At 41.9% G+C, this 23152-nt stretch overlaps 1 protein-coding gene across 1 annotated transcript; it reads left to right on the forward strand.

Annotated features, from left to right (window-relative positions):
* The first annotated feature begins 1175 nt into the window (after positions 1-1175).
* Positions 1176-16957, forward strand: IQCJ (IQ motif containing J). Its single transcript, XM_084845700.1, has 5 exons — positions 1176-1181; positions 2878-2942; positions 4526-4606; positions 16646-16796; positions 16883-16957. Exons 1-5 carry the CDS (start codon positions 1176-1178, stop codon positions 16955-16957), a joined length of 378 nt encoding a protein of 125 aa, XP_084701826.1.
* Positions 16958-23152: the final 6195 nt, after the last annotated feature.

Raw genomic sequence — 23152 nt, forward strand, 5'->3', positions numbered from 1 at the left:
CCTCCCTCACACCCGACCCCCAAGCAAAGGTTGTAGTTGGATTTGATGAGCAACCATGACACTGGTGAGCAACTGTCCAAGTGTCCTCCACCCACCCCCCAACTGATCTTTTTGCTCTTTGCCCTAATTTTTTTGGTCCTTCCAAAAAAGCTCCCATGGACCTTTATGTTGCAGCCCTGAATTTCAAAAATGAACTCAGTATTGTTAATTCTTTTAAAAATTTAACTTAAAAAATAATCCAGAGAATTAAGCTATTGCTTAACAGTTCATGAATGTAACCAGGTTTAAGGGCTTATCTTTTGAATACTATCTATTAGAACTAATTTTGCCCCTTGTTATCAAGAACATCTTAAACTATGTAAAGGCAAGTTTTAGACTAAGAACTTTTCTAGCTGTTTTACCCACTGCTTCTGCTTCTAGTTTCATTGAAGAATTAAGATCAGAGTGTCAGGAGCGCCCTAGCTGCCTCTTGCAGTCCCCTCCAATAGCCAACTCAGGACACAGAAGACGAGGATTCTTTCCAAGGCTTTATTCCTTTATTACTTTATGACTCTTTCAGATACTAATCACTAGTGACTAAGCAAGGAACAGCACTGGGGAAGGATAGCAGAGTAGCCTAAGCTCCAGGTAAGGCAGTTGGTCCCCGTTTGAAGGGGAACCACGGGAAGACTTTGAACTCATGGGCTATGGAGAGATCCTCCCTCTTTCCCTTGGGTCCTCGGGACATGACCATTGTTTGAGTGCCAAACGAGCGGTACACCTCGTTTCGGCGCCCTCCATCTGTCGTCACTCCCTGCATCTGCGCCAAGCGTCCAGCAAGCCCCCCTCCAGTGCTCTCTCACTGCCATGGTCACTATCTATCCCAGGAATGCTGGCAGGAGGAATCTCTGCCAGCTGCTGTGCTTGCGAGGGATGAGTGAGCTCCTCTCCCATGGATTGCTATTCCTCCTCAGAATCAGAACTGCTCTGGGGCTCTATGGGCTCAGTTTCCACCCTGACACAGAGCTCTACACGGCTTATTTTCCTTTCCTGCCTTTCTGTACTTTCTGTTACATAACCTCTAGGTGGCGTTGTGGTATAGCAGAGTAAGACAACTACACTGGTGTGTAGGGACGTAGGAGAATTTAATTCCTGTTCATAAATCATGAGAAAATGTCCTGTTCACAACCCCGAATATGAAGGTAAGCAGGAATGGAATTATCCGGAAATTTTCACAATTTCCCAAACTTATGTTTGTGGTTGACTGTGTACACTTGCACATGAGCTCATTTCTGCAAGTGCACACATATGCAAATGTACATTTCCCCTCAAAATCTGTATTGTCGTGCTTTAGCCTATGGGAGAAAATGCACATTTTCAATTGGGAAAAATGGGTATGTAATTTTTTTTCCAATTGGGGAAAAATGCACATTTTTTAAAATGTGCATTTTTCCTGATCAAAAACAAAGACACTTGCATTTAAGAATGCAGATAAGGCAAATCACCTTTGAGGAAGAATCAGGAGAACCTCAATGAGGTTAAATATTGCATGTTTGCCCATCGCTAGTGGTGAGGACTTGAACTGTGTTTTGTGATGTCAAAAAAAAAACACATTTTCCCTGCTCCACCGCCCCCCTCCCCCCGGTGAGCTTTTAAAAATCAGAAGCAAAACTGGAGGGTGATATTACCTTAAGCACCTGTAAAGCATCCATGAGTGAGAAATGGTGAGCAAACCATAAAAGCCTCATCTAGAAAAGCTCTAAAACAACCCACAATCCTGTAATTTAGCATTCCAACATTATTTGTTTGTTATGTTTATATCCAAAGAGCCCAAGGTGTCGTACATGATACGCCTCCTCTCTGTGTTATTCTCCCAACAACTGAGGTAGTTTAGGCTGAGAGTCAGTGACTGGCTCAAAGTCACCCAGTGACCTTCATGGCCAAATGAGGACTAGAACCCAGGTTTCCTGAGTCCCCATTCAGCACTCTAGCCACTACACCGCACTGGCCATCTTTCCTTTTGGATAATAAGAATAAGACAGTCATGTCCACACACTACTTTGGTTTTTTATACAGTTTAATCCCTACATTGTTGTAACACAATAAGCAAAAGCTAAGTGGTCCCATCTTTAAACTAGGGAAATTTTAAGCTCAGTGATGCCACAGTACTAATCCACTGGCTCCACCGATAATCCTATCCAGATGTTATAATGCAGGCAGGATGCATCAAAAGTACAACACTACATTTAAATCCATTTCATATTTTCTATTAATCTAAGAAAATATTAATCTGTTGCTTTAGTCTATCCACTACTTCCTTATTTTGCAAAATCGCACTTTAATTTCCATCCTAAAACACTCCTATCAGTGCTCTCATTGATGCCTTCAAAACTACCTGATGCATAGTTGGCAAATATTGCAGAGCCTATCTCAGTATCTTTGGAATCTCTCACAATATGTATTGTAGTACCCCAGGAAAGTCCGGGCAGGGGACAGAAGTGTTGGTGCATCAGAAAAGGCCGGACAGGGTGAGGGGGTATTGGGATCTGCTGCCTAAACACACTTTGCTTTATAGGCTTTGGTGGGGCCCTACTGGCTCCCATCTGTCACCAGACAATTTGTGAATCGGAAGCTGCATTACTGGACCCTGGCAAGCTGCACTGGTGGTGGCTAAGCATAGCCAAGAGCAGGCCAGCAAACTCTTATGGTGACACAGGAAGATGCCTGGAAATGCCTGCCAAGGGCCCCCATTCATGATCTGTGCCTTACACTCAAGGCACAAACTCTTTCAATATTTAAAATGGATCCTGCAATCACAATTCCATCCTTGGTGTCCTGCTTCAAGACAAATATTTAGTAAATGAAGCTTATATGGCTGTTTTTTTTGTCTCACTGCAGGAAGAACTCAAAAAACTGCAGCATACCTTGGAGCAAGTTAGTGATGGGAAATACTTACTTGAAAAGTAAGTACTGACATTTTTGGCTTTCCAAAGGCTTCTATGGATTTTTTTATAGGGGCTTCAGCCTTTGTTCAAATTAGCCAAGAGGTTACTCAGCTGAAGCTGCAGCTGATCCATCAGGGGTGGGTGATCAGTTTTAATGGATATGCTGAGATAAAATTAAGTGGGCAGCTTTTAACTCTATGGGTTAAGATGAACTTAATAGCTAATAAATAAATAAATCTTCACCTCCTTGACTATTTGTTCTTTACAAAGTGCCCCACCCATAGATGGTGCTATTTAATGTGAGAGAGGATAGGTCCCCAACCCAAGAGCTTTTCAGTCTGTACATCCACACAGGGGAGACAATAGAGAAAAGGAAGGAAATGGAGGCAGTGGTAAACAGGGGAAGAATATGTGACTATTTCAGTTATGCATACTTAAGCTTAGTTGCAGTAGGTCAGGGGTGTCAAATCTCAGGGCCACAGGCCACTTGGGATCCGGCCCACCTGGGGTTGCAATCCTGCCCTCCCCAGATGGCCATGCCTTCCTCTCTGAGCCCCACCGCTTTCTCCTGACCACCGATGGTTTGGTGGTTTCCCCAGCTTTTGTGTTTTTTTCTCATTCTAAAAGGTTGAAATGCCTCTCCTCAGGCTTACTTACTGGCAAGAAAAGCTTAGAGCTAAAATATGCAGACATATTTTTTTTTGGTATTTTGAGCCTTTCTCCTCTTGCCTTTGGCCCCACCCCCTTGGGCCTTCAGCTCTGCCCACCACTGGAATGCAGCCTCTGAGAGGTTCTCCAAAATTGAATTTGACCCTTGAGGTGAAAGAGGGTTAACACCCCTGCAGCAGATTATGGCCCAAGGCTTCATGGAAAAGATGCCTTTTGAAGAACTGTTTGAAGGAACTAAGAGATATGGTATCATGGAGGGATTATGGGAGAGAGCCTCAGGCATGGGTGAAAGGGCAGAGTCTTTGGAGGGAGCAGGACACCTTCAGATAGCTGTGAGTGGTGGAGCTCAACAAGCAAAGTCACTCACACAGGGGATATAAGAGCAGAAAGATGAGGGGCAGCAAGGCTGTGGAGAGTTTTAAAGGTAAAAATGGGGAGGTTTTACAGTATGTAGGAGGGAACAGGGAGTCTGAGTAAGGATTTAAGGATGGGTGTCTCATAGTCAGAGCAAAGAGAAAGGTTAATAATGATGATGTAACAACTCCTACCATATGAAGAATATTTGCACAGGTAAAGGTTTTCTGGACCATACTTTTGCATGGCAGTGACATGAAGTTTAGTAATTACATAAGAAGCAATTGGTACTTAAGTCCCATCTTGAAGAACACACTGCACTGGTATACCAGCATTGAAAAAAAATCAAGGAAGGATGCCCAAGAAAAGGTCATTGCGAAACTGGCAAATTAGGTTGCTTTTGTCAACATTTTGGGGTAGCCTGGCTGTTAGACCTCCAGAGAGATTTTTCCCCATACAACGTGTCCATTTTAGAGCAAGCAGCTGGATCATGTTTCCTTTTAACTGGATAGATGTTCATAGTGATTGTAGAAATGTCATACTGAAATAGATTTTAATGAATAACCTCTCTTTTACAGCCATCAGCTTGCTTTGGATGTGGAGAATAATACTGAGAAATATCACATTAATTTACAGCCCTTGGAATCAAAAGTGAAAGTGTAAGTGATATAAAGTCTATTCTTTTATGTTTGCTTTAAAAATACAGTGCTCTAGAGAGAGGTTTTATTTGGTTGATTGGCTTGAATTTTAAGTGCTTTGATTTTTCTTGTTTAGGCTTAATGTTAGGATTAATCCAGCAGAAAATAGTAACAAAAGCATATTGGACAGACCGCATTTGAATCCCATAACCTTAAAAAAGCTTATTGATGGTAAATGCAATGCACAATTCAGGGAAGAGATTTACCACTTTTGGTTCAGCTTATTATAGAAGTCTGGAGGAAGACAGAGAAGATTCAGTGACCTGGTTGGCATGTAACAAACACCTGGGTTGTTTCCATGACATGTAAATCCGGAACTCTGGGTTGTTCAGGAAGAAACAACCCAGAATTTTAACTCATGGTTTGTTGCTGGTTAGAACTCTGGGTTGTTTCTCCCTGAACCACCCAGAGATCCAGGTTTATACATCACAGAAACAACCCAGGAATGTGGTGTTCGTGGGTTATTTTATAATCAGGAAACAAAGCAGAAGCAGTGTGGAGGTAACGAGGCAGTGTGCTTGCTCGTTTCCTCCCATGTGACCTTGACTGTCCATGGGTTAAACAACCCATGAATTGTCATTTTGTGTGAACCAGGTCAGGATACTAGATACGACATAGGTAAGGATGATGAGCCGAAGTTGCTTTATGGTTGCTGAGAGGCTGGTTTTACACTATGTGAAAGCACCCTAGATCCCCCAACATACAGATAAATGGTTGGATGATCTTGCTATCAAAGAATGGATAACCTACAGTAGATATGAAAAGCCAGGTAACTTTAAAGAAATGTCATCTACTTGTCAAGTTTTGTATGGCTTCTTCATATGCTACATTTTAGGTAAGATTTTAAAGTATAAATGAGATGAAGAAGCCTTTGGGCAACTTTGCGTGAGCAGTATTCTGCTCATGCAGTGGGACTTTCCCCTACACTCCTCTGACCTGCAGCCATATCATGCTCCCCAGAATCTGCTCTGGAAGATCCCCCAACCAACCAGAGCAGGGTTTGAGGGTGTGTGGGGAGCTGCAGAGTGGAAAGAGAATAGCTCCCTTTCCATTTCTGCTGACATAAGTTGTTACAGCTGTGGAAGGCATTTATTGGATACCACCCTTACCACCCTTGAATAGGGATGTATAAGAATTTTGGTTTTTCTCACTAAACATGCAAGCTTGCCCCATTCAAAGCCCCGAACGAGAGCGCGAGCATGTATCCACTGAAAATATTTGCAAATTGTCAAACATGTGTTTGTGTTCCCGATCCCCAGTTCAATTTGTGCAAATTTCCTCTGTGAACAGAATCAGCCCTGCTTTAGTCTATGGAGGAAAGTTGCGCAAATGTGGGGAAATTTGCGCAAATGTGGGGAAACTTGTGCAAATCTCCTGTTCAATTGCTGCTTGATTCACACAAGCTTCCTGTTTGCGCAGAATGAGCAGCAATCACAAATGGGAATCAGGAATGAGATGAGTGCTGAGATGATGTTTGGAGAATACTGGCGATGTCGAATATCGCTTGTTTGCCCATCCCTACTTTTCAGCGTGTCACTAACCTGCCAGGCGGCAAAGTTTCTAAAACCTTTGGAAAACACAGGCAGACTTCTCAGAGAGCCCAGAGTGGCTGTGGCTCCTTGATGACTATGCACTCAACAGCATGCCTATATTGGTTGCTATGTAATGTGCAAAATAACTGTGTGAGGCTTAAAAAGCACAGTGATCAGGGGAGGCTGTTGGCTCCAATTTCGATGGGGTGGTGATTCCATTCTGGGTTTTAGGTAGAACCATACAGAAGTCTAAAGGAGCTATCCAAGGTTCTGGGCCCATTTTGGGGATAGGGTTCAGCACCTTGGATAGCTCCTTTGGACTTCTGGCTGGTTCTTTTAAAAAAACCAAAAAACTTTTTATTCTATTTTTATCTTTATAAATGAAATAAACAGTACCAACAACCTAATCAGTATCTACAGTTTCCCAACAATACAGTATTCTTATGAGGACACAGCAATAATGAAAAAGAGGAAAACAAATGAAAAAAGAAAACAGAAGGAGAAGGAAGAAGAAAGCAAGAAAAAATGAAAAAAAATATTAAAAAGTTACTTAAAAGGATTAAATTTAAACTCCATTGCACACAAAGTTCAAATACCGTTCTACTTAAAAGTTATACCTATAACATTGGCAATATTACAATTCAGTACAGCATAGATAATCAACCTTACATTTCAATGTGGTGTCATGGTGAGAGTGCTGGACTGGGAGCCGGGAGATCCGGGTTCTAGTCCCCACTCAGCCAGGGAAGCTCACTGGGTGACTTTGGGCCAGTCGCAGACTCTCAGCCCAACCCACCTCACAGGGTTGTTGTTGTGAGGACAAAATGGAGCGGAGGAGGATTATGGACACCTCCTTGGGCTCCTTAAAGAGGAAAAAAGGCAGGATATAAATAAATAAATACAAATACAAATATCATATCATATCATCAGTCTTAAAGCAAGGAAGCAGGCCTACAATTCCTTTCCAATAACCATATATTGCCCATCAGTTAACATATAATAGTAGAGCTTAACAATTTAACCAGCCTGAAATATTGCTAACCAGTCTCATAATAAAGATGGTAATAATAATAAAAAAGAAAGGAAATTAGAATGGATAAATAATAATAAGGAACTAATAAATTTTATATTGTTGTATAATAATAAAGCTTAAAATCAACCTTACAACAATCACTGATATATTTTGTACTGGATATATAAATGAGTGTGCACATTTCTATACACCCTCAAACAGTAAATTTAAGTACAGTATAACATATCCATTTAAAAAGAAAGGATTTAAAGGAAAACAGGGGGAAATGAGAGAGAAAAGATAATTGCAATATATGAGCAATTATCTCTGGCCTAGCCTAGATCTTACAGACTAAACATAGCTAGTTAACAAAACATGTTTATAGATTCCAGTTCATGGGGTTGAAACAGAAGTCTCATGTGATTTTCCGATTAGCCATGCCTCTGCCATTTCATGATTTAGAAACTTCTTCATCTGACCTTCAGAAACAATGCAAAATGTAGCAGGATATTTTAAATGATATTGTAAGTTCATTTTTTTTGCCAGGTTTTTTGCCTTGGTAAATTGCTTCCTTTTATCAGCAATTTCTTTGGTGTAATCCGGAAATAACATGACTTTTTCTTGTTTTGATCCCCAAACAAAATTTCCACCCCTTCTTGCCAGATGCAGGTTATAATTTTTTGTGGCAATTCTTGCAAATTGGACTATAATTGTATAACCAGTCCCTTTGGCATTTGGCACATGGAATGCCTGCTCAATATCAAGTAAATAATCAGATGACACAGGGAGTATCTCATACAGAAGCTTATCTACAAAAGTAGACAAATTTACATCAATAGGTAGATCTTTAATACCAATAATACGTACATTTGCCCTGCACGTGAAAGCCTCAAGTTGGGAGATTCTGGCCAAAAAATTGTTATTAAAAGCTTGTGATGCAGTCTCATTCGCTGTCACCCTATCTTGCAGCTCATTAACCTTCGCCTCCATTTTTTGCCAAGAAGTGTTAATTAAGTCCATAGCCCCTTGCAGGGCAGTGATGGAATTTTGAATTGTATTCAGCCCCTTAGCCTGTTCAGCAAATTGCAAGGACAAAGTTTTTATCAGAGCAAGTAACTCCTCTGTATTTTCGCTTCTTGGAGGCTTTGCCATGGGACATACCACTATGGGGGGGGGGGATGGAGATCCTGCTCCTTTTTTCTTCCTTGATGTAGCCATCCTTCTCTTCAAACAGATCTTGTGGATCCTCAAATGTTAGTTTTTCTTAATCCATAAACTACATTGGAGCACATCAGCCCTTTTTTCTCCTAATTAGATAGGAGTATAAAAACAACTTTGAATGATAATTAAGCTCTGGCAGGCTAGCCTTGGAGCCCAGCCCCCCTGCCACTTTGCAAAGGGTGCTATTCTTTCAAGACTTCATCCAGGTGCTGCTCTTGCCTCCCCTTTTCATTTCAGGGGAAGACGAAAAGGTTTTTCAACCTTTTAAAAGCTGTTTGAGATAGCGTCCCATGGAAGCTCCACGGAATGCTGCCAGGGCGACATTGGCTCTGACCGGAAGTCAGACTTCTGGCTGGTTCTAACTAAAACCCAGAATGGAATTACCACCCCACCAAAATTGGGGCTACCAGCCTCCCATGGTGGTAATTTTTCCCTCCCTATATCCCGTCCCACGTTTGTTTGGTTTTTGCTTTGAGGGAGTGGTAATGTTTAATATGCCATAAGCGTAGGGAACCCAACAGGAGAAATCAACTTAGGTTTCAATGACAGGATTGTTATTCTCATTCAAAAATTTATAATCTAATAGCAAATTATAGGATGGCTGATTGTCAAAATTACAATAAAAATAAACTTGATTTCTGCATGCTAAACTAACAGTAGCTATAGGGCAAAGGATCTATGTAGAGATCATGGTGTGTGTGTGTGTGTGTGTGTGTGTGTGTGGAGGGGGCAGGATTCCTGCTGAAAATCCATCCCTGCCCCGCCCCAGCTTCTATTTGCTAACAGTAGCAAGTAGCAACCTTGGGGAAAATAACCACTTCAGGGAGTGGATTTCAACAGGAGCAAGTGTGGGAGAAAAGGTTTATTCCCTGAGCTGCAGTCCCAATTTGGACTGTTCCGCCAACAAGTACTGTTTGAATCATAGGATTCAAAAACATATTCAGGGTGCAATCCTATGCACGTTTAGACAGAAAAAAAGTCCTACAACTCCCAGCATTCCTCACCCAGCATGTTGGAGGACTTTTTAAAAATCTGAACACACACAGGGTTGCACCTTTAGGCTGCAATTCTATACCTGCTTACCTGGAAGTAAGCCCCCTTGAAACCAATGGTGATTACTTCTGAGTAGACATGTGTAGGATTGGGCTATTAGACTTGCCTGTAGTTTGACCTTCAGAGTATAGGAGGGCAAGGAAAACAGCTGGAGGGAAGGAGAGTTTGGGAGACATTCTGATGAGTGGCAAGGGAAATAATTTGGCCACCAAGGACAATCCTGAAGAGGGCTGGCAGGAGGTTTCTCTCTATTAGGATAAGGGGGCAGAATAATGCTTGAAAGCCCCCTCCCTGCTTTCCGGTCTGATGCCAGAATAAGAGCGTATAGGAAGTGAAGTCATTCTACCTCAGGAAGTACCTTCAAAACAGTGTTAAAGTCTGCTGAAAAATAAAAACAAAAATAACTACATGTGAACACCCAAGAAAAAAGTCTCAGAACACACCCATTTAAATTTTAAATAAGCACATGAGTAATTTTACAGGCTAGGTATATGTGTTGTATGATCATGTAATGAATACTGCATTGGTAACACATGGATCCTATGCATATTTTCCCAAAGGTGAGTAGGGCTTACTCACATGTGCATAGGATTGCAGTTTTGCTGTAGAAATGAAGATCCTGGAAACTTAGAAACTTAGCTGTAACAATATAAAACCAAGACAAATTATTAGCATTTCATTATGGCTTAGAATCCATATGTGAAAGCAGACCCATCTGTTTAACCTAGGGATGGGGATATGCCATGATTGTTCATGAATTTCATGTGCTTGAAAAACCTGCCTCGAAGGAGAGGATTGCTTTAAACCCCCCTGACTCTTTCTTCCAGCTCAGATAAAAATCCAAATTAGAAGAGGCTACCTACCCACCTATCCCTGTTGATGCTGTTCCCAGAAGCCCCCCCCCCAACACACACACACTCCACTTCATCTTTTAACAGCAGCCTAGAGAGAGGGACACCCCCCATCCCTCCCTTCTCTGTAGTAATGATTAGTAACATGCTGGGTGATGGAGTGCAGTGGCAAAGGTTATCCCAAAGGCTGCTGAAATAGCAGAGAGGTAAGCTGCAGGAAGGAGAGCATTTAGGACCTCTCCTGCTCTATGAATTTGATCTCCACCTTCTACATATACACAGCTGAAGCGAGGGGACTGATGTGAGTTTAGACTAAGAGTTCTACTGGCATCAGATATAGCATGAGCCTTAGCAGGCCTCTACAAAGGCTTGGTGCAGATTTTGCATAGGCAAATTTGTCATCACTAAAATTTATTTATTTATTTATCTATCTATTTATTTATTTATGGATGGCATTTCTTAGCTGCCTTTCAAGGCCACAGTCTTCCCACCTCATTGAACTTTCCACTAACAATGCTCAACTTAAAGCAGTTTAGAGAATATTAAAATATTAATAGAGTATTTATGGGACATGAAATTTCAAATTAAAACCAAGTTTCTGTTAGCATGGCAGATAATAGGCAGATGAAAGAATATGAAGATTTTAAGTGAGGATTAAACAGGAATTAGTGGCGTAAGGTGGAAATTCCAGACCCCTTTTTAGGACTATAAATGCCTTTTATTGCTTTTAGTACTGAGCATTTTTCAGGACTTGGAGAAATGAGATTTTAAACCAATTTAGGGCACAATCCTATGGCCACTAGTCAGCTGCTAGACAGCCATAGGACAGGTCAGTTCCCGGGAACCAACCTCAGAGCCCGCGCCCACCCCCTTCTCTGCTGCCTCGTAGGCAGCGCAGATTGGTCCTGCACTCCACGCGCGGAAGAACAGTGTGGAGTGGCGAAAATGGGGTGTTCCCGGGGACAGGACAGGGAGGTCAGAAGTGCTGGTACAACATATCCTATGTGTTGCCCAGCCACCACTTCCTATGCCCTGAGGTCCCATGGCTAGACAGCCAAAATTGTCTGTCTAGCCATGAAAGCAGGATGGGGGGAGTGAGGAGGAGATCCGCCCCTCACCACTCCTCCTGCCCTGCACTGGATAGGCGGTTGCCCCCGGGCTCAGAGGCAACTGTTGATTGAGATAAGATTGCTCCCTCCATCTAGTGAAGCAACTTTATAACTCAGTTTAGAACCCTTGGGAAACATATTCACGCCCTGAGAGTTCTCTAAAAATACACTTAACTGGAGCGCCAGTTCCAATTCAAACTGAGGGAGCTGACCTGTCACTAAATGTAAGTAATGCATGACTCCTTTAATTTAAACTAATGGAAAAAATAGACAAAGTCTATTTGTCTATTTTGAGGAAGTGTATTTATTCCTCGAAGTATGTATCTTCTTTAGATCTTGAGCCTTTGTTATTTTGGATGTTCTCCAGTTTTATCTGACCTGGAGATGAATTTAAAGGCAAAATATATGTTGCTCCCTCCTTAAACTACAGAATAATGTGATTACATCAGTACATTGGCTTCCATGAAATAAAGGGTTTAGACAGCAATCTTAACCCTCACTGAAGGCCAGCTGAGGCGGGTTGCGATCAGGTGGAGAAGAGCTCCACCAGCAAGGCAGCATGTAGGGATGTATGAGAATTTCATTTTTGCTCGCAAAACACATGAGCCTGCCCCACTCTAAACTCCGAATGCCAGCATGGCCATGTGTTTACTGAAAATATTCACAAATTCCGAATCACATGCTTGTGTTCATCTTGTTCCCATTTTTCAGTTCGATTTGTGAGCAGCGATTGCAAATGGGAATCTGGCACAAGATGAGAAGTGGGATGATGTTTGTAGAGACCTGGTGATCTCAGACATCGCTTGTTTGCCCACCCCTAGCAGCCTGTGGAAATCTCAGCTGGCACCGTGACCTGAGTGCTGTTGGCGGTGTTTCAGGCTGATCCAGTATGTTGCAGGTGCATGTTGAGGAAGTGCTGGGATGGCCTTGCTTCTGCCGCCCCCTTTCTCCCCCAACATGCACCCATATTGAGTCTCCAACCTATTCCAGATCCAGGGTTTCAATGCCTTCAGTGGGAGATAAATTTTTAAAAGCAAAGATCCACTGGAAAAACAAACCGCTCTAGCTCAAGCCAGGCAGCAAGAGCCTCAAAATGGCGAATTGTCCACCATGAGACTCCCCGCTCATGGTTAAGATGGCTCTAGCCCAGGGGTCCCCAATGTGGCATTCTCAGGCACCTCTGATGGCACTGGCGAATGGGTCCCCAGCATGAAGTCTGCAGGAACCAGATTTTTTAATTTTTTCCTATTTTTATATATATACACACACACACACACACACACATACACACACACATACACACACACACACATGGATTTGTATGACATGCATACAACTTTATAGCAATTATACATGGGGTTCAACAAAAGTGGACCAAATGTCCCAATAAGTATCCATTTGAAGGTGGCATCTATATGCCACCCATTCAAATATTGATAGTGTTGTAAGGTCCTCAATCCATTGCATTATAGGAGGTGAGTGTTTATCCTTCCAAAGTTGTAACATCAGTCTTTTAGCTGTCAAAAGAGTGCAGAGAATCCATTTACGTTGACCATTTGTTAATTTACATGAAGCAGGTAAATAATTTTAAAAAGTATGTACATCAGTGAATATTAAATGACTGGAAGATGGCCAGTATAACACCAATTTTTAAAAAGGGATCCAGGGGGATCCAGGAAATTATACTCTGGTTAGCTTAACTTCTGTTCTGGGTAAATTGGTTGCAAGCATTATTAAAGATAAAATTAGCAGGCATATAGAAGCTGAAAAAGAATTAACACAGCTTCCGCAAAGGTAAGTCCTGTCTCACTAACCTTGTAGGGTTCTTTGAGAGTGTCAGTAAACATGCAGACAGGGGTGATCCAGTAGATTGTTTACTTGGACTTCCAAAAGGCTTTTGACAAAGTCCCTCACCAAAGACTCCTGAGCAAACTTAGCAGTCATGGAATAACAGAAGAGGTCCTTTTATGCATCAGTAACTGGTTAAAGAACAGAAAGCAGAGAGTAGGAATAAATGGCCAATTCTCCCAATGGAGAGAAGTAAATAGTGGAGTCCAAAGGAATCTATGTTAGGACCACTGCTTTTCAACCTGTTCATAAATATTCTGGAATTAGGAGTGAGCAGATGTCAGGGTGGAAACTGAGCCAATAGAGCCCCAGAGCAGTTCTGATTCTGAGGAGAAACAGCAATCTGTGGGAGAGGAGCTCGCTCATCTCTCACAAGCACAGCAGCTGGCAGAGATTCCTCCTGCCAGCATTCCTGGGATAGATAGTGACCCTGGCAGTGAGAGAGTGCTGGAGGGGGGCTTGCTGGATGCTCAGTGCAGACGCAGGGAGCGACGACAGATGGAGGGCGTGGAAAGGAGGCGTAGCACTCGTTTGGCGCGCAAACAACAGTCGCGTCCCGAGGACCCAAGGGAAAGAGGGAGGATCTCTCCCTAGCCCATAAGTTCAGGGTCTTCCCGTGATTCTCCTTCAAACGGGGACCAACTGCCTTACCTGCAGCTTAGGCTACTCAGCTATCTTTCCCCAGTGCTGTTCCTTGCTTTGGCGCTAGCAACTAGTATTCTGAAAGAGTCATAAAGTAATAAAGGAATAAAGTCTTGGAAAGAATTCCTCGTTGTCTGTTTCCTGAGTTGGCTATTGGTGAGGACTGCAAGAGGCAGCTAGGGCGCTCCTGACAGCAGTGAAGTGACCAAGTTTGTGGATGACACCAAATTATTTGGGGTGGTTAAAACAAAAAGGGATTGTGAAGAGCTCCAAGAGGATCTCTCCAAACAGGGAGAATAGGCATCTAAATGGCAAATGCAGTTCAATGTAAGCAAGTGTAAAGTGATGCACGTTGGGGCAAAACATCCCATCTTCAAGTATAGCCTGATGGGATCTGAGCTAGCGGTGACTGACCAAGAAAGAGATCTTGGGGTTTTGCTGGACAGCTTGATGAAAATGTCAACCCAGTGTGCAGCTGCTGTAAAAAAAGGGCAACTCCATGTTAGGCATAATTACAAAAAGAACTGAGAATAAAACTGCCAATATCATACGGCCTTTATACAAATCTGTGGTGTGACCACACTTAGAATACTGTGTACAGTTCCGTCACCATACCTAAAAAAAGATATTGTAGAGCTGGAAAAAATGCAGAAAAGGACAACTAAAATGATCAGGGGGCTGGAGCATCTCCCCTATGAGGGAAGGTCACAACACCTAGGTTTGTTTGGCTTGGAAAAAAGGAGGGTAAGGGGAAATATGATAGAGGTCTACAAAATTATGCATGGTGTGGAGAATGTGGATAGGGAAACATTTTTCTCCCTCTTTCAAAATACTAGAACCCTGGGTCATCCTATGAAGCTGATTGGTGGGAGATTCAGGACAGAAAAAGGAAATACCTCTTCACCCAGTGCATAGTTAAACTATGGAATTTGCTACCACAAGATGTAGTGTTGGCTGCCAATTTGGATGGCTTTAAAAGGGTTTAGATAAATTCCTGAAGGAGAGGGCTATCAATGGCTACTAGCCCTGATGGATATGTGCTCCCTCCAGTACCAGAGGCAGTGAACCTAGGTACACCAGTTGCTGGGGAACATGGGTGGGAGGGTGCTGTTGTTCTCGTGCCCTGCTTGTGGGTTCCTGTTTATTTTTTTTACAGCTGGTTGGCCAATGTATGAACAGAATACTGGACTAGATGGACCTTTGGCTTGATCCAGAATGGCTCTCCTTATGTTCTTAAAGACTGTTCCAGTACAAAATCTATCTGTGTCATAACCGCCTCCCCAAAAATAAGCAATTATTGGACATTACCAAAACATATGTTTAAAAGAAGCATTAGCTGTATTGCACCACCAACAATTAGTCAGAAGAGACATTGCAGTGTCTAATAGGCATGGTACAAATGTTTTTGCAGAATAAGACGCAGCCTACGATCCATAGACATGACAGGTAGACACCAAAGTGGTGATCCACTTATTAGACATTTTGTGGTTGCGCCCACAGTATGGTCTCAAATTCCCAAATGAGCCCATGGGTCCAAAAGGGTTGGGGACCCCTGCTTTAGCCCATAATTTCCAGTGAAGAAGTTATAGAAAAGCAGAAGTATATGGAAAACAGAGTAAAGAAATGGTACAAGAACTTATGGTTTGTATCAGAACATCAGATATTTGTTCCCTGGAATGTATACGGTGTATTGACTACACTGCTTCCCACAAATCTATTTAAAATCAAAACCTTACTTGGTATTACACTGCCATCTGGTGCTAAGTTCAGAGTTGTAAGTGAGCACTTGATTTCTCAATACTTCTGATTTTTAAATATTTGCCTTTGATTTGGAAACCTCTTTTCAGCTTGTGAATATCAAGAATGCTTCCAAGGGTAGTAAGCAAATGCATATATTTGGTATGTTATGTGTTATATGTGCATCTATCTATATGAGCTGAATAACATTGTACTGTGTTTTTGTTGTTGATCTAAAACAAAACAGGTTGTTGTGATCAGGTTGTTCTGCTATTTTCCTTTCTCCCCTCAGCATTCCCAATTTTCTTATGGAGGATAAGGCTATCTGTGGCTACTAATCATGACGGCTATATTTTACCTCCAATGTCAGAGGTAGTATGCCTCTCAATACCAGTTGATGGAGAATAGGAGTAGGAGGGTACTATTGCACTCATGTTCTCTTGTGGACTTCCCCTAGGCATCTAGTTGGCTACTGTGGGAAACAGGATGATCGCTTAGATAGGCCTTTGGTCTGATCCAGGACAGCTGCTCTTAAGTTCTTATGTCTATTAGATGTAGTATAGAATTTGGCAAACTGATACTTAACATTATTGTTTTGAAATGTCATCAACGAAAGAAATAGCACGATTTTATATATGTCTACTCAGAAGTAAGTCCTATTGCACTCAATGAGACTTACTCCCAGGTAAGTGTGTATAGGATTGTAAACTTACATGTATGCTTAACTCTCTCCTGTTGCCAGGGGCAGGGGGGACGGGACACAAGGAAGTGATTTGGTCTAGATTGTGTGCCATGTTTTTGAATAGTATTTCTTAAAGTCTAATTTCAAAAGCGAGATTTGAAAATATTTGGATTTAAATTCCAGCCTTGTGCAAAATCTCATTCCAGCTCTACAAGCTTGCCTTCCATCAGGCCCCCATTGGAGAGTAATGCTTCAGTTTTTGGTGAATGTCTAAGGTGTGCCTATATTCACCCATATTTCAAATTTCATGTAGCATTCAGAGAGCATGGCGTGGATATCTACAGCGTCAGGATATACACAACCAGGACCATCTGGAGAAGCGCAGTCCATCACCTCCTTCCTTGTCATCAGACAAGATGAGCAGTTCTATCAGTATGAACACCTTTTCAGATAGCAGCACTCCTGTAAGTAAGGTTTCCCCTTCAAAGTTATTTTGTTGTTGTAAATGTCACCACTAGGAAATATTATAAAGAATATCTGTGCATTTCAGGGTCACTTTGCACAGTACATTAGCTCTCAGATGACTCCGCAGCTCTTTGCTCTATCTGGGGATTTTGCAAACTGAGGAATTATGTTCGGGCTTTAAGCTATATGTAGTAATGTGAGAGCAAGGAATTTGTATGTACTGGATGTATTCCTGTTGTTTGGTTATTGTGCTTACTGCCATTTCAGTCTGGAAGAGTAACTATCAGATTTGTATTTATGTACATTGTGACTATCGAAATTCTAACAATGTAGAATCCATAGCTTAAAGAGATCATGTTGCAGCGCAGGAAAAAGGGAGTCCTATTTTCTTCAGTGGCTTACTGCTGTATCCATCTGAACCGCCCGCCCCCCCAAAAGAACTGAAGGACATTTCAGGAAGAACAAATGTGAAACCTCAGTTGGAAGTAGGTGCTTATGTATATAGGAAAGCAGAAAAGTTACTAGTTGGACCTTATTATGTGAAACGATTTACCCAGATAGCAGTGTGGGAACCAGCCTTAAACAAATGTGTATGTTACTTAAAATATCTTACTCTGGTTGAGTTCACCCATGCATGCTCATCTCTCAGTGGCTGTAACATCAAGGAATGGCTTGCATGTGTGAAACAGTAATCACAGACAAACTAGTACAGGTACTTTAGAGGCCTGATCTAGCTCTACACATGGTGTTGTTTCACCAGCCTCACCTCTGCTGTTCCTATTTGGTCAGCCCATCCAAATGAGGCCTACATTTTTACAGTCTTGTGTGCATAGGTCCCATCTGGGCAGGTTGTCCTTGCAGGGATGATGAAGGCAGGCCCAACATGTTGGCTCCACGTAGGGTCAGATCACACATGTAGGGTCAGATCCCCACACTCTGTGTAGGGTCAGAACTGATGTGTTCTGACCCTACACTCTTAAGTTATCATCCAAACCAGTCCAGTGCTTTCATGCCTCCCCTACTCCCCAGCACAATGCTTTTCAATGGAGGAGAAGCAGTTCACACTTTCAGATGCAAGTCATAAAGTGATGAGACACTTGGTTAAGAGCAAGCATAAATCAGCACTTGATTGAATGCTAGAAGGGTAAGTAGAATGTACTGTTATGGTAGATCATTATGTTTACATAGTGGTTGATTATTTTTCAAGTAGCATTGGTTCCATGAAACAATTTGGTGCTGCTGAATGAAGTAAATGTGTTTACTGTATAATTATACAAGAAATGTAAGATCTAAGCCAGTGGGGTAATTCCAGTTTGCAGTTGGCCTAGGAGGGATTTCCTGTGTCCCACTATAGATTGGGAATTGGAAACTCAGATTATATGCAGCTTTTGTGGTATTTATAGGAACAGAGATGAAGCCGAGTTATTCAAGGTATGTATTGTATCACAATGCTGTAACCAACACAAATTATTTCAAGAAAATCCTATTATGGCATCCCTGTGGAATACTATTCTTATTTCAAAACATCAGGCGCAAACACTCCACAGTGTCTGTGGGAGAGTTGTTTCTCTGCCAAGCTGGTTTTATAGGTAATGGCTGAATATTTATTCAGCCATTAAAATGGTAGCTTTTAATGCAACGAATGTGATTTTGGCCAAATAGTTTCAACTGACTGTAGCTAAACATTTTAAGTGTACGGCATAATTTGTTATTAGGATATGCCACTTGTTGAATTGTTGGCAGAGTAAGTTTTGAAATCATTAATACGATGTGAACATTGGGAGTAATTTTTATGTTGAGTTCTCTGTTCACCATATAACTAGGCCTTACATAAGTAGGCCGGAAATGAGATGGGGAGCACATTGCACAAAATACGTTGCCCTCTCTCCAAACCCACCCCCCTCACATTCATCTATTTCAGAAATTGTTGAGGAAACCTGAAAAACAGGACAAAAATTTTGCTCATTCAGAGAGGGGAAAAGGAAGCAATGTTTTCAGTCTACTTTGGCTTTGTGACATAATCACAGCTGTCTGATTGTCTTTTGGCTTTTTCCAAAATGCTATTCAGAGTGAGAGCTATGGTTCCTGACTGTGAGTTGGCTTGGTGATGTCAGTTTTATGCAGCGAAATTTGGCTACATGACATCACCATAGCATATTAAGGATTATCTCAGGCAATAGCCCATGTTCTCTCTCTCTCATATTCTCTCTCTCTCTCTCTCTCTCTCTCACTGTGTGTGTGTATTTTAAAAAATGATGCTGAAGCTTTCAAAGGGAGGTTGTGAAACTTCTCCCCTGAAATCCTTCTTTCACCTCGAGCATGTTTGTGGATAAAAATTTGGTGCCACCCTGCTAAGAACTCAAACTTGCTTGGCTCAGACTCTGAAATGTTTTGGATAAGAGTCTCCTTGGATCCCACCTTGTAGTGGGGCAAAAAACTTTGCATAGAATTATGTCTTGGGATAGACCTGGCATGGGGCTGAGGGCTGACAGTAGCCATCTCTGAAGGACTGAGCAGGCCAGGGGCAAGCCACAGTGGACAAGGAAACCCCAAAGTAAATGCGCTGGAACAAAAAGCCTGGGGAAAATATACTGCCCCTCCTTCAGTTTTAGGCTTAAACATACATGCAGGCAGGGTGCTAGTGGGGCCCATTCTTGTGCATTTTGTCCTAGGGCATGGCAAGTAGATGGCCAGAGGAAGAGTCAAGCATTCCTGAGGAAAGAGACTGGGCAAATGAATGGGAGAAATGTGGAACTTCCAAGTCGTTACAGGCCACCATAATTTTTGCATGGCATGTGGGGATTCCAGGGTGGGCCTTATATAGCTGTTTATATGCAGCTACAAAGGGGGGTGGTGGTATTAGAATCCACATCATTATATTAGGGAACTGAAGGAAGACTTAACATGGGATATATCCCTGTCTGATTGCAATGGGTGCCTTTCTGAATGGAACCCGTGAGATCAGAGACAGAACTGCAAGGACACTCAGATGCTGCAGAAGGATTATAATTGGATGTTTCAGTGCTGTGTGGAATGATGGCCCCAGAATTAGATAGAATCGAGTTTCTTTCAAGTTCATACTTCCTGGAGTTGTGTGTCCATCTGTCCCCCATCCCCCACAGTTTCAGTGGTAGTAGTGACTTGGGTAGTGAAGACAGCATCACATGCCTGCCCCTGTTATAATTTATGAATTTTATGGGCTGCTTTGGGGGAATCTGGGCAAAATGTGGGATAAAACAATAATCAATCAATCAGTCAATCAATCCTTCATTAGACAACCAAGGTGTTGTGCACTTTGTAACTACCCAAGTCTGGGAAGGCTATGTGATTATAGTTTGTGGGTTTGTTTAGCATATATAAACTGAATGTTTTGTTTACAGCTGGGAATGTTCCAGAGGTAGCTAATAAGATAGTGGATTTATTTATTTATATACATACTTATGATTTATCTGTTTAAAATGTTTGTATGCCACCCTTATCCAATAGATTCTAGGGTGGTGAATGGCAAATATATCATAAAACATTAAAATATACAATGGAACCCTAACATTAATACTAAAATGAAGCAGCAACTAAAAACATACAGCAGACTAAGACATTTATCAAGTTAAAATGCCTGGGAAAATAAAAATGTATTAACCTGGCACCTGAAAAAAAAGTAATGCAGGTGTCAGGCAAACCTTTTTAAGGAGAGTGTCCTTAACTGAGGTACCACCACTCAAAAGCCCTTGCCTTTATTGTTGCATATTGCACTTCTTATAATGAAGGCCCTTGGAGAAGAGCTTCAGCTGAAGTACTCAAGGCTTTCCACCATTTACAGGAATGCTTTGCATTCTAAGAGGCATGATACAAAAGGGAAGAAGAAAATAAGCAAATTCAGGTACCAGCTTTTTCATAATCTTACATAATGAAGTTACATAATGGAACTGTGCAAGACAGTTATGAGAAACGAGGAGCTAAATAGCAATTGGTTCTAGCTGAACTGATGGAAATCTCTCATCTCTCCATATCCTGCGTCTGGGTGGAATATGTGATACCCTATCCCAGTTTCAGATCACAGGATCTTTGGCACCAAGAGAAAAACCCAACAGCTCTGCCTCAACTCTCATAGAGCTCTGGACTACAAACTTTGGCAGAGCTATCTTGCCATTTTTGGCACCTTCTACTGGGAACCTACAGACTTTTTGAAACTTTATTATATCGTAAGAATTTGAAGCCATCTTGGCTTCACATGTGCTGAAGTTGGGGGAAGGAAGGCAGCCACACTAAGTTGACTTCTTCCTGTGGCAGAAGGACCACTATAGATGTGGAGGAGCAGTAGTAAAGGGATATTTGGGAAGGTGCCTGGTAGGCACATCTCAGCTGAGATGGGAATGGTAGGATGTTCCCAAGGTTGGAGCAGACTGCAAGCAGGGCTGCTGTCTATGCTAGTGAAGATGCCAATGCCTACCTCACATTTACCTCTTCCGCAGGAGGGAACAGGTCATTCATGATTTGAATTGTGCCAGGGGAATATCTCAGCAGGCTTGCCATGCCAGTCCCCATGGGCATGTCCATGAGATAGGTTGCAATAATTTCTTCCACATTGATACTAATTGCTAGCATGCTAAGTATGCCACATTCGCCTTTCATGAAGTTGTGGCCTGTTTACTCCTAACTATCACTAGGTCTTTAATTCTTCCCCCCTGTAATAATATGTTCTAAAACGATGGCCGTTTTCTAATAAGTGAAATCAGTTTTGGCCTTGTTTGTGAAGTTGATTGGATGCTTTTAATACGCATATCAGACAATGGCATTTTTTAAAAACACCACGAGAGGTCTCTCTTCTACCATACAAGAATGGTATATTGCATTTTTTTATTGCTTGCCCTTTACAACAAAGTTTACATTGCTGATGATGACAAAGGGACTCAGAGCCATTAAAATCTGCTGGAATTTTACCAAAGCCTTCAGTGAGATGTGGATTGTTTTCTAAAATATATTTTATGAGCACCATTTTCATGGATTTTGCATTCAGAGTTCCTGCAAGTTGAAAAATTTCCCATTTTTAAAAACGAAAGTGCGTGATAGATATTTGTAATATTAGGGACCTAGATATCTCTCTGGCTATCTCTATTGCTATCTTTGAAATTACTCATTATTATGTAAAATTTTAAAATGCAATTGGCTATTCTCTTTACTCCATATTTTATAATCTATATCTGACTGTCGGTCTCTGTGTTAGATGTAAACACAGAATTAGGGACAAATCTCCATGCACCTAGGCAGAAGCCCAGAAAAGTGTCTCCTGAGACAGTTTCTATCATTTCAGGATAGTCCCAAAGCTACTTGCAGTGTTCTAGAAACATCTGGTCAAAAACTGAGATTAGTCATGGAATATTTTATACACCTGGTCCAAAATTTATCAGAAAAGAATTTCCTGATAAAGTGTCTGAGAATTTTCTTTTTCAAACTCCACCTGAACATTTGGAGAATTTTAGCCCACATCTGAGAATATTCGATGAAATTGCCCCTTCCACATTTTGCCATCTGCAAATAAGATGTAGAATTTTGGTTACAACTCTGGTTCTAGTTTTAACACTGTTTTAATATTACTGAAGGAAGCAATGGGTTTGGGGCCTAATGCTTCCATTCTCTTTGTTTAGCCTGCTGTTTCCTTCATCCACCAGTATGAAGTAGTGCTGAACCAAAATCTCCCCCGCCCCCCCTATTTTCACCAAACGATTTGTTTCGTGTGAAAGTGGGGGGAGGGATTTTCTGCTCCTTTTGTGGGTAGAAGTTAATTTCACCAACATTTTGGGTAGTAGGGAGGGTTTGGGCTTACCTTACATATGAGGTCAAAAAGACTTGTATGCCTGCCCAGAACCTTCCTTTCCATCCGTGTTTCTGCTGAGGATTGCCTGGAAATGATCATGGTAGAAAGGCAATGCATGTTGGGAGCCAGTGCAGGGAGGGGATGGCTCAGTCAGAACTGTGAAAGTGAATGGCTGCTGACTAACTAGCAACTCCTGCTGACATCTGGGGTAGCTAGCCAATCAGTAGCCATCTTCTTGTACTGAGTCAAGCCCTGTTCTAGATGCTACCTCCTGATGGTTTCTGGAAAGGGTGTACCATCCTCCCTGCTCTCAGTCGCCCTGCGGTGGGCAATGGCAGATTCCCACCACTGAATTGGTTTACTGACTGATGCTGGCCCAAGGGTTTACATAAGACCACTGTGTTTTTTGTCACTTTTCTTTGAAAGACAGATGTCCATGCCACATCACAGGCTGCTTTTTGGTAACCTGACTTTCAAAAGCAGTTTTTTGACGGTAGCATGGAACACACAGTCAAAGTCTTCCTGGCAGTAACACAGTTC

This window comes from Heloderma suspectum, chromosome 3 (assembly GCF_057233095.1).
Source record: "Heloderma suspectum isolate Gila_16-S chromosome 3, 16-S_ref, whole genome shotgun sequence".
Classification (NCBI taxonomy): Eukaryota; Metazoa; Chordata; class Lepidosauria; order Squamata; family Helodermatidae; genus Heloderma; species Heloderma suspectum.

Bases quoted from the DNA above. Each gene is read 5' to 3' on its own strand.
- IQCJ (XM_084845700.1), top strand. The intron at 2,943-4,525 runs GTAAGTACTGAC...TCTCTTTTACAG, and splicing joins GGGAAATACTTACTTGAAAA to CCATCAGCTTGCTTTGGATG. The intron at 16,797-16,882 runs GTAAGTAAGGTT...TGTGCATTTCAG, and splicing joins TTTCAGATAGCAGCACTCCT to GGTCACTTTGCACAGTACAT.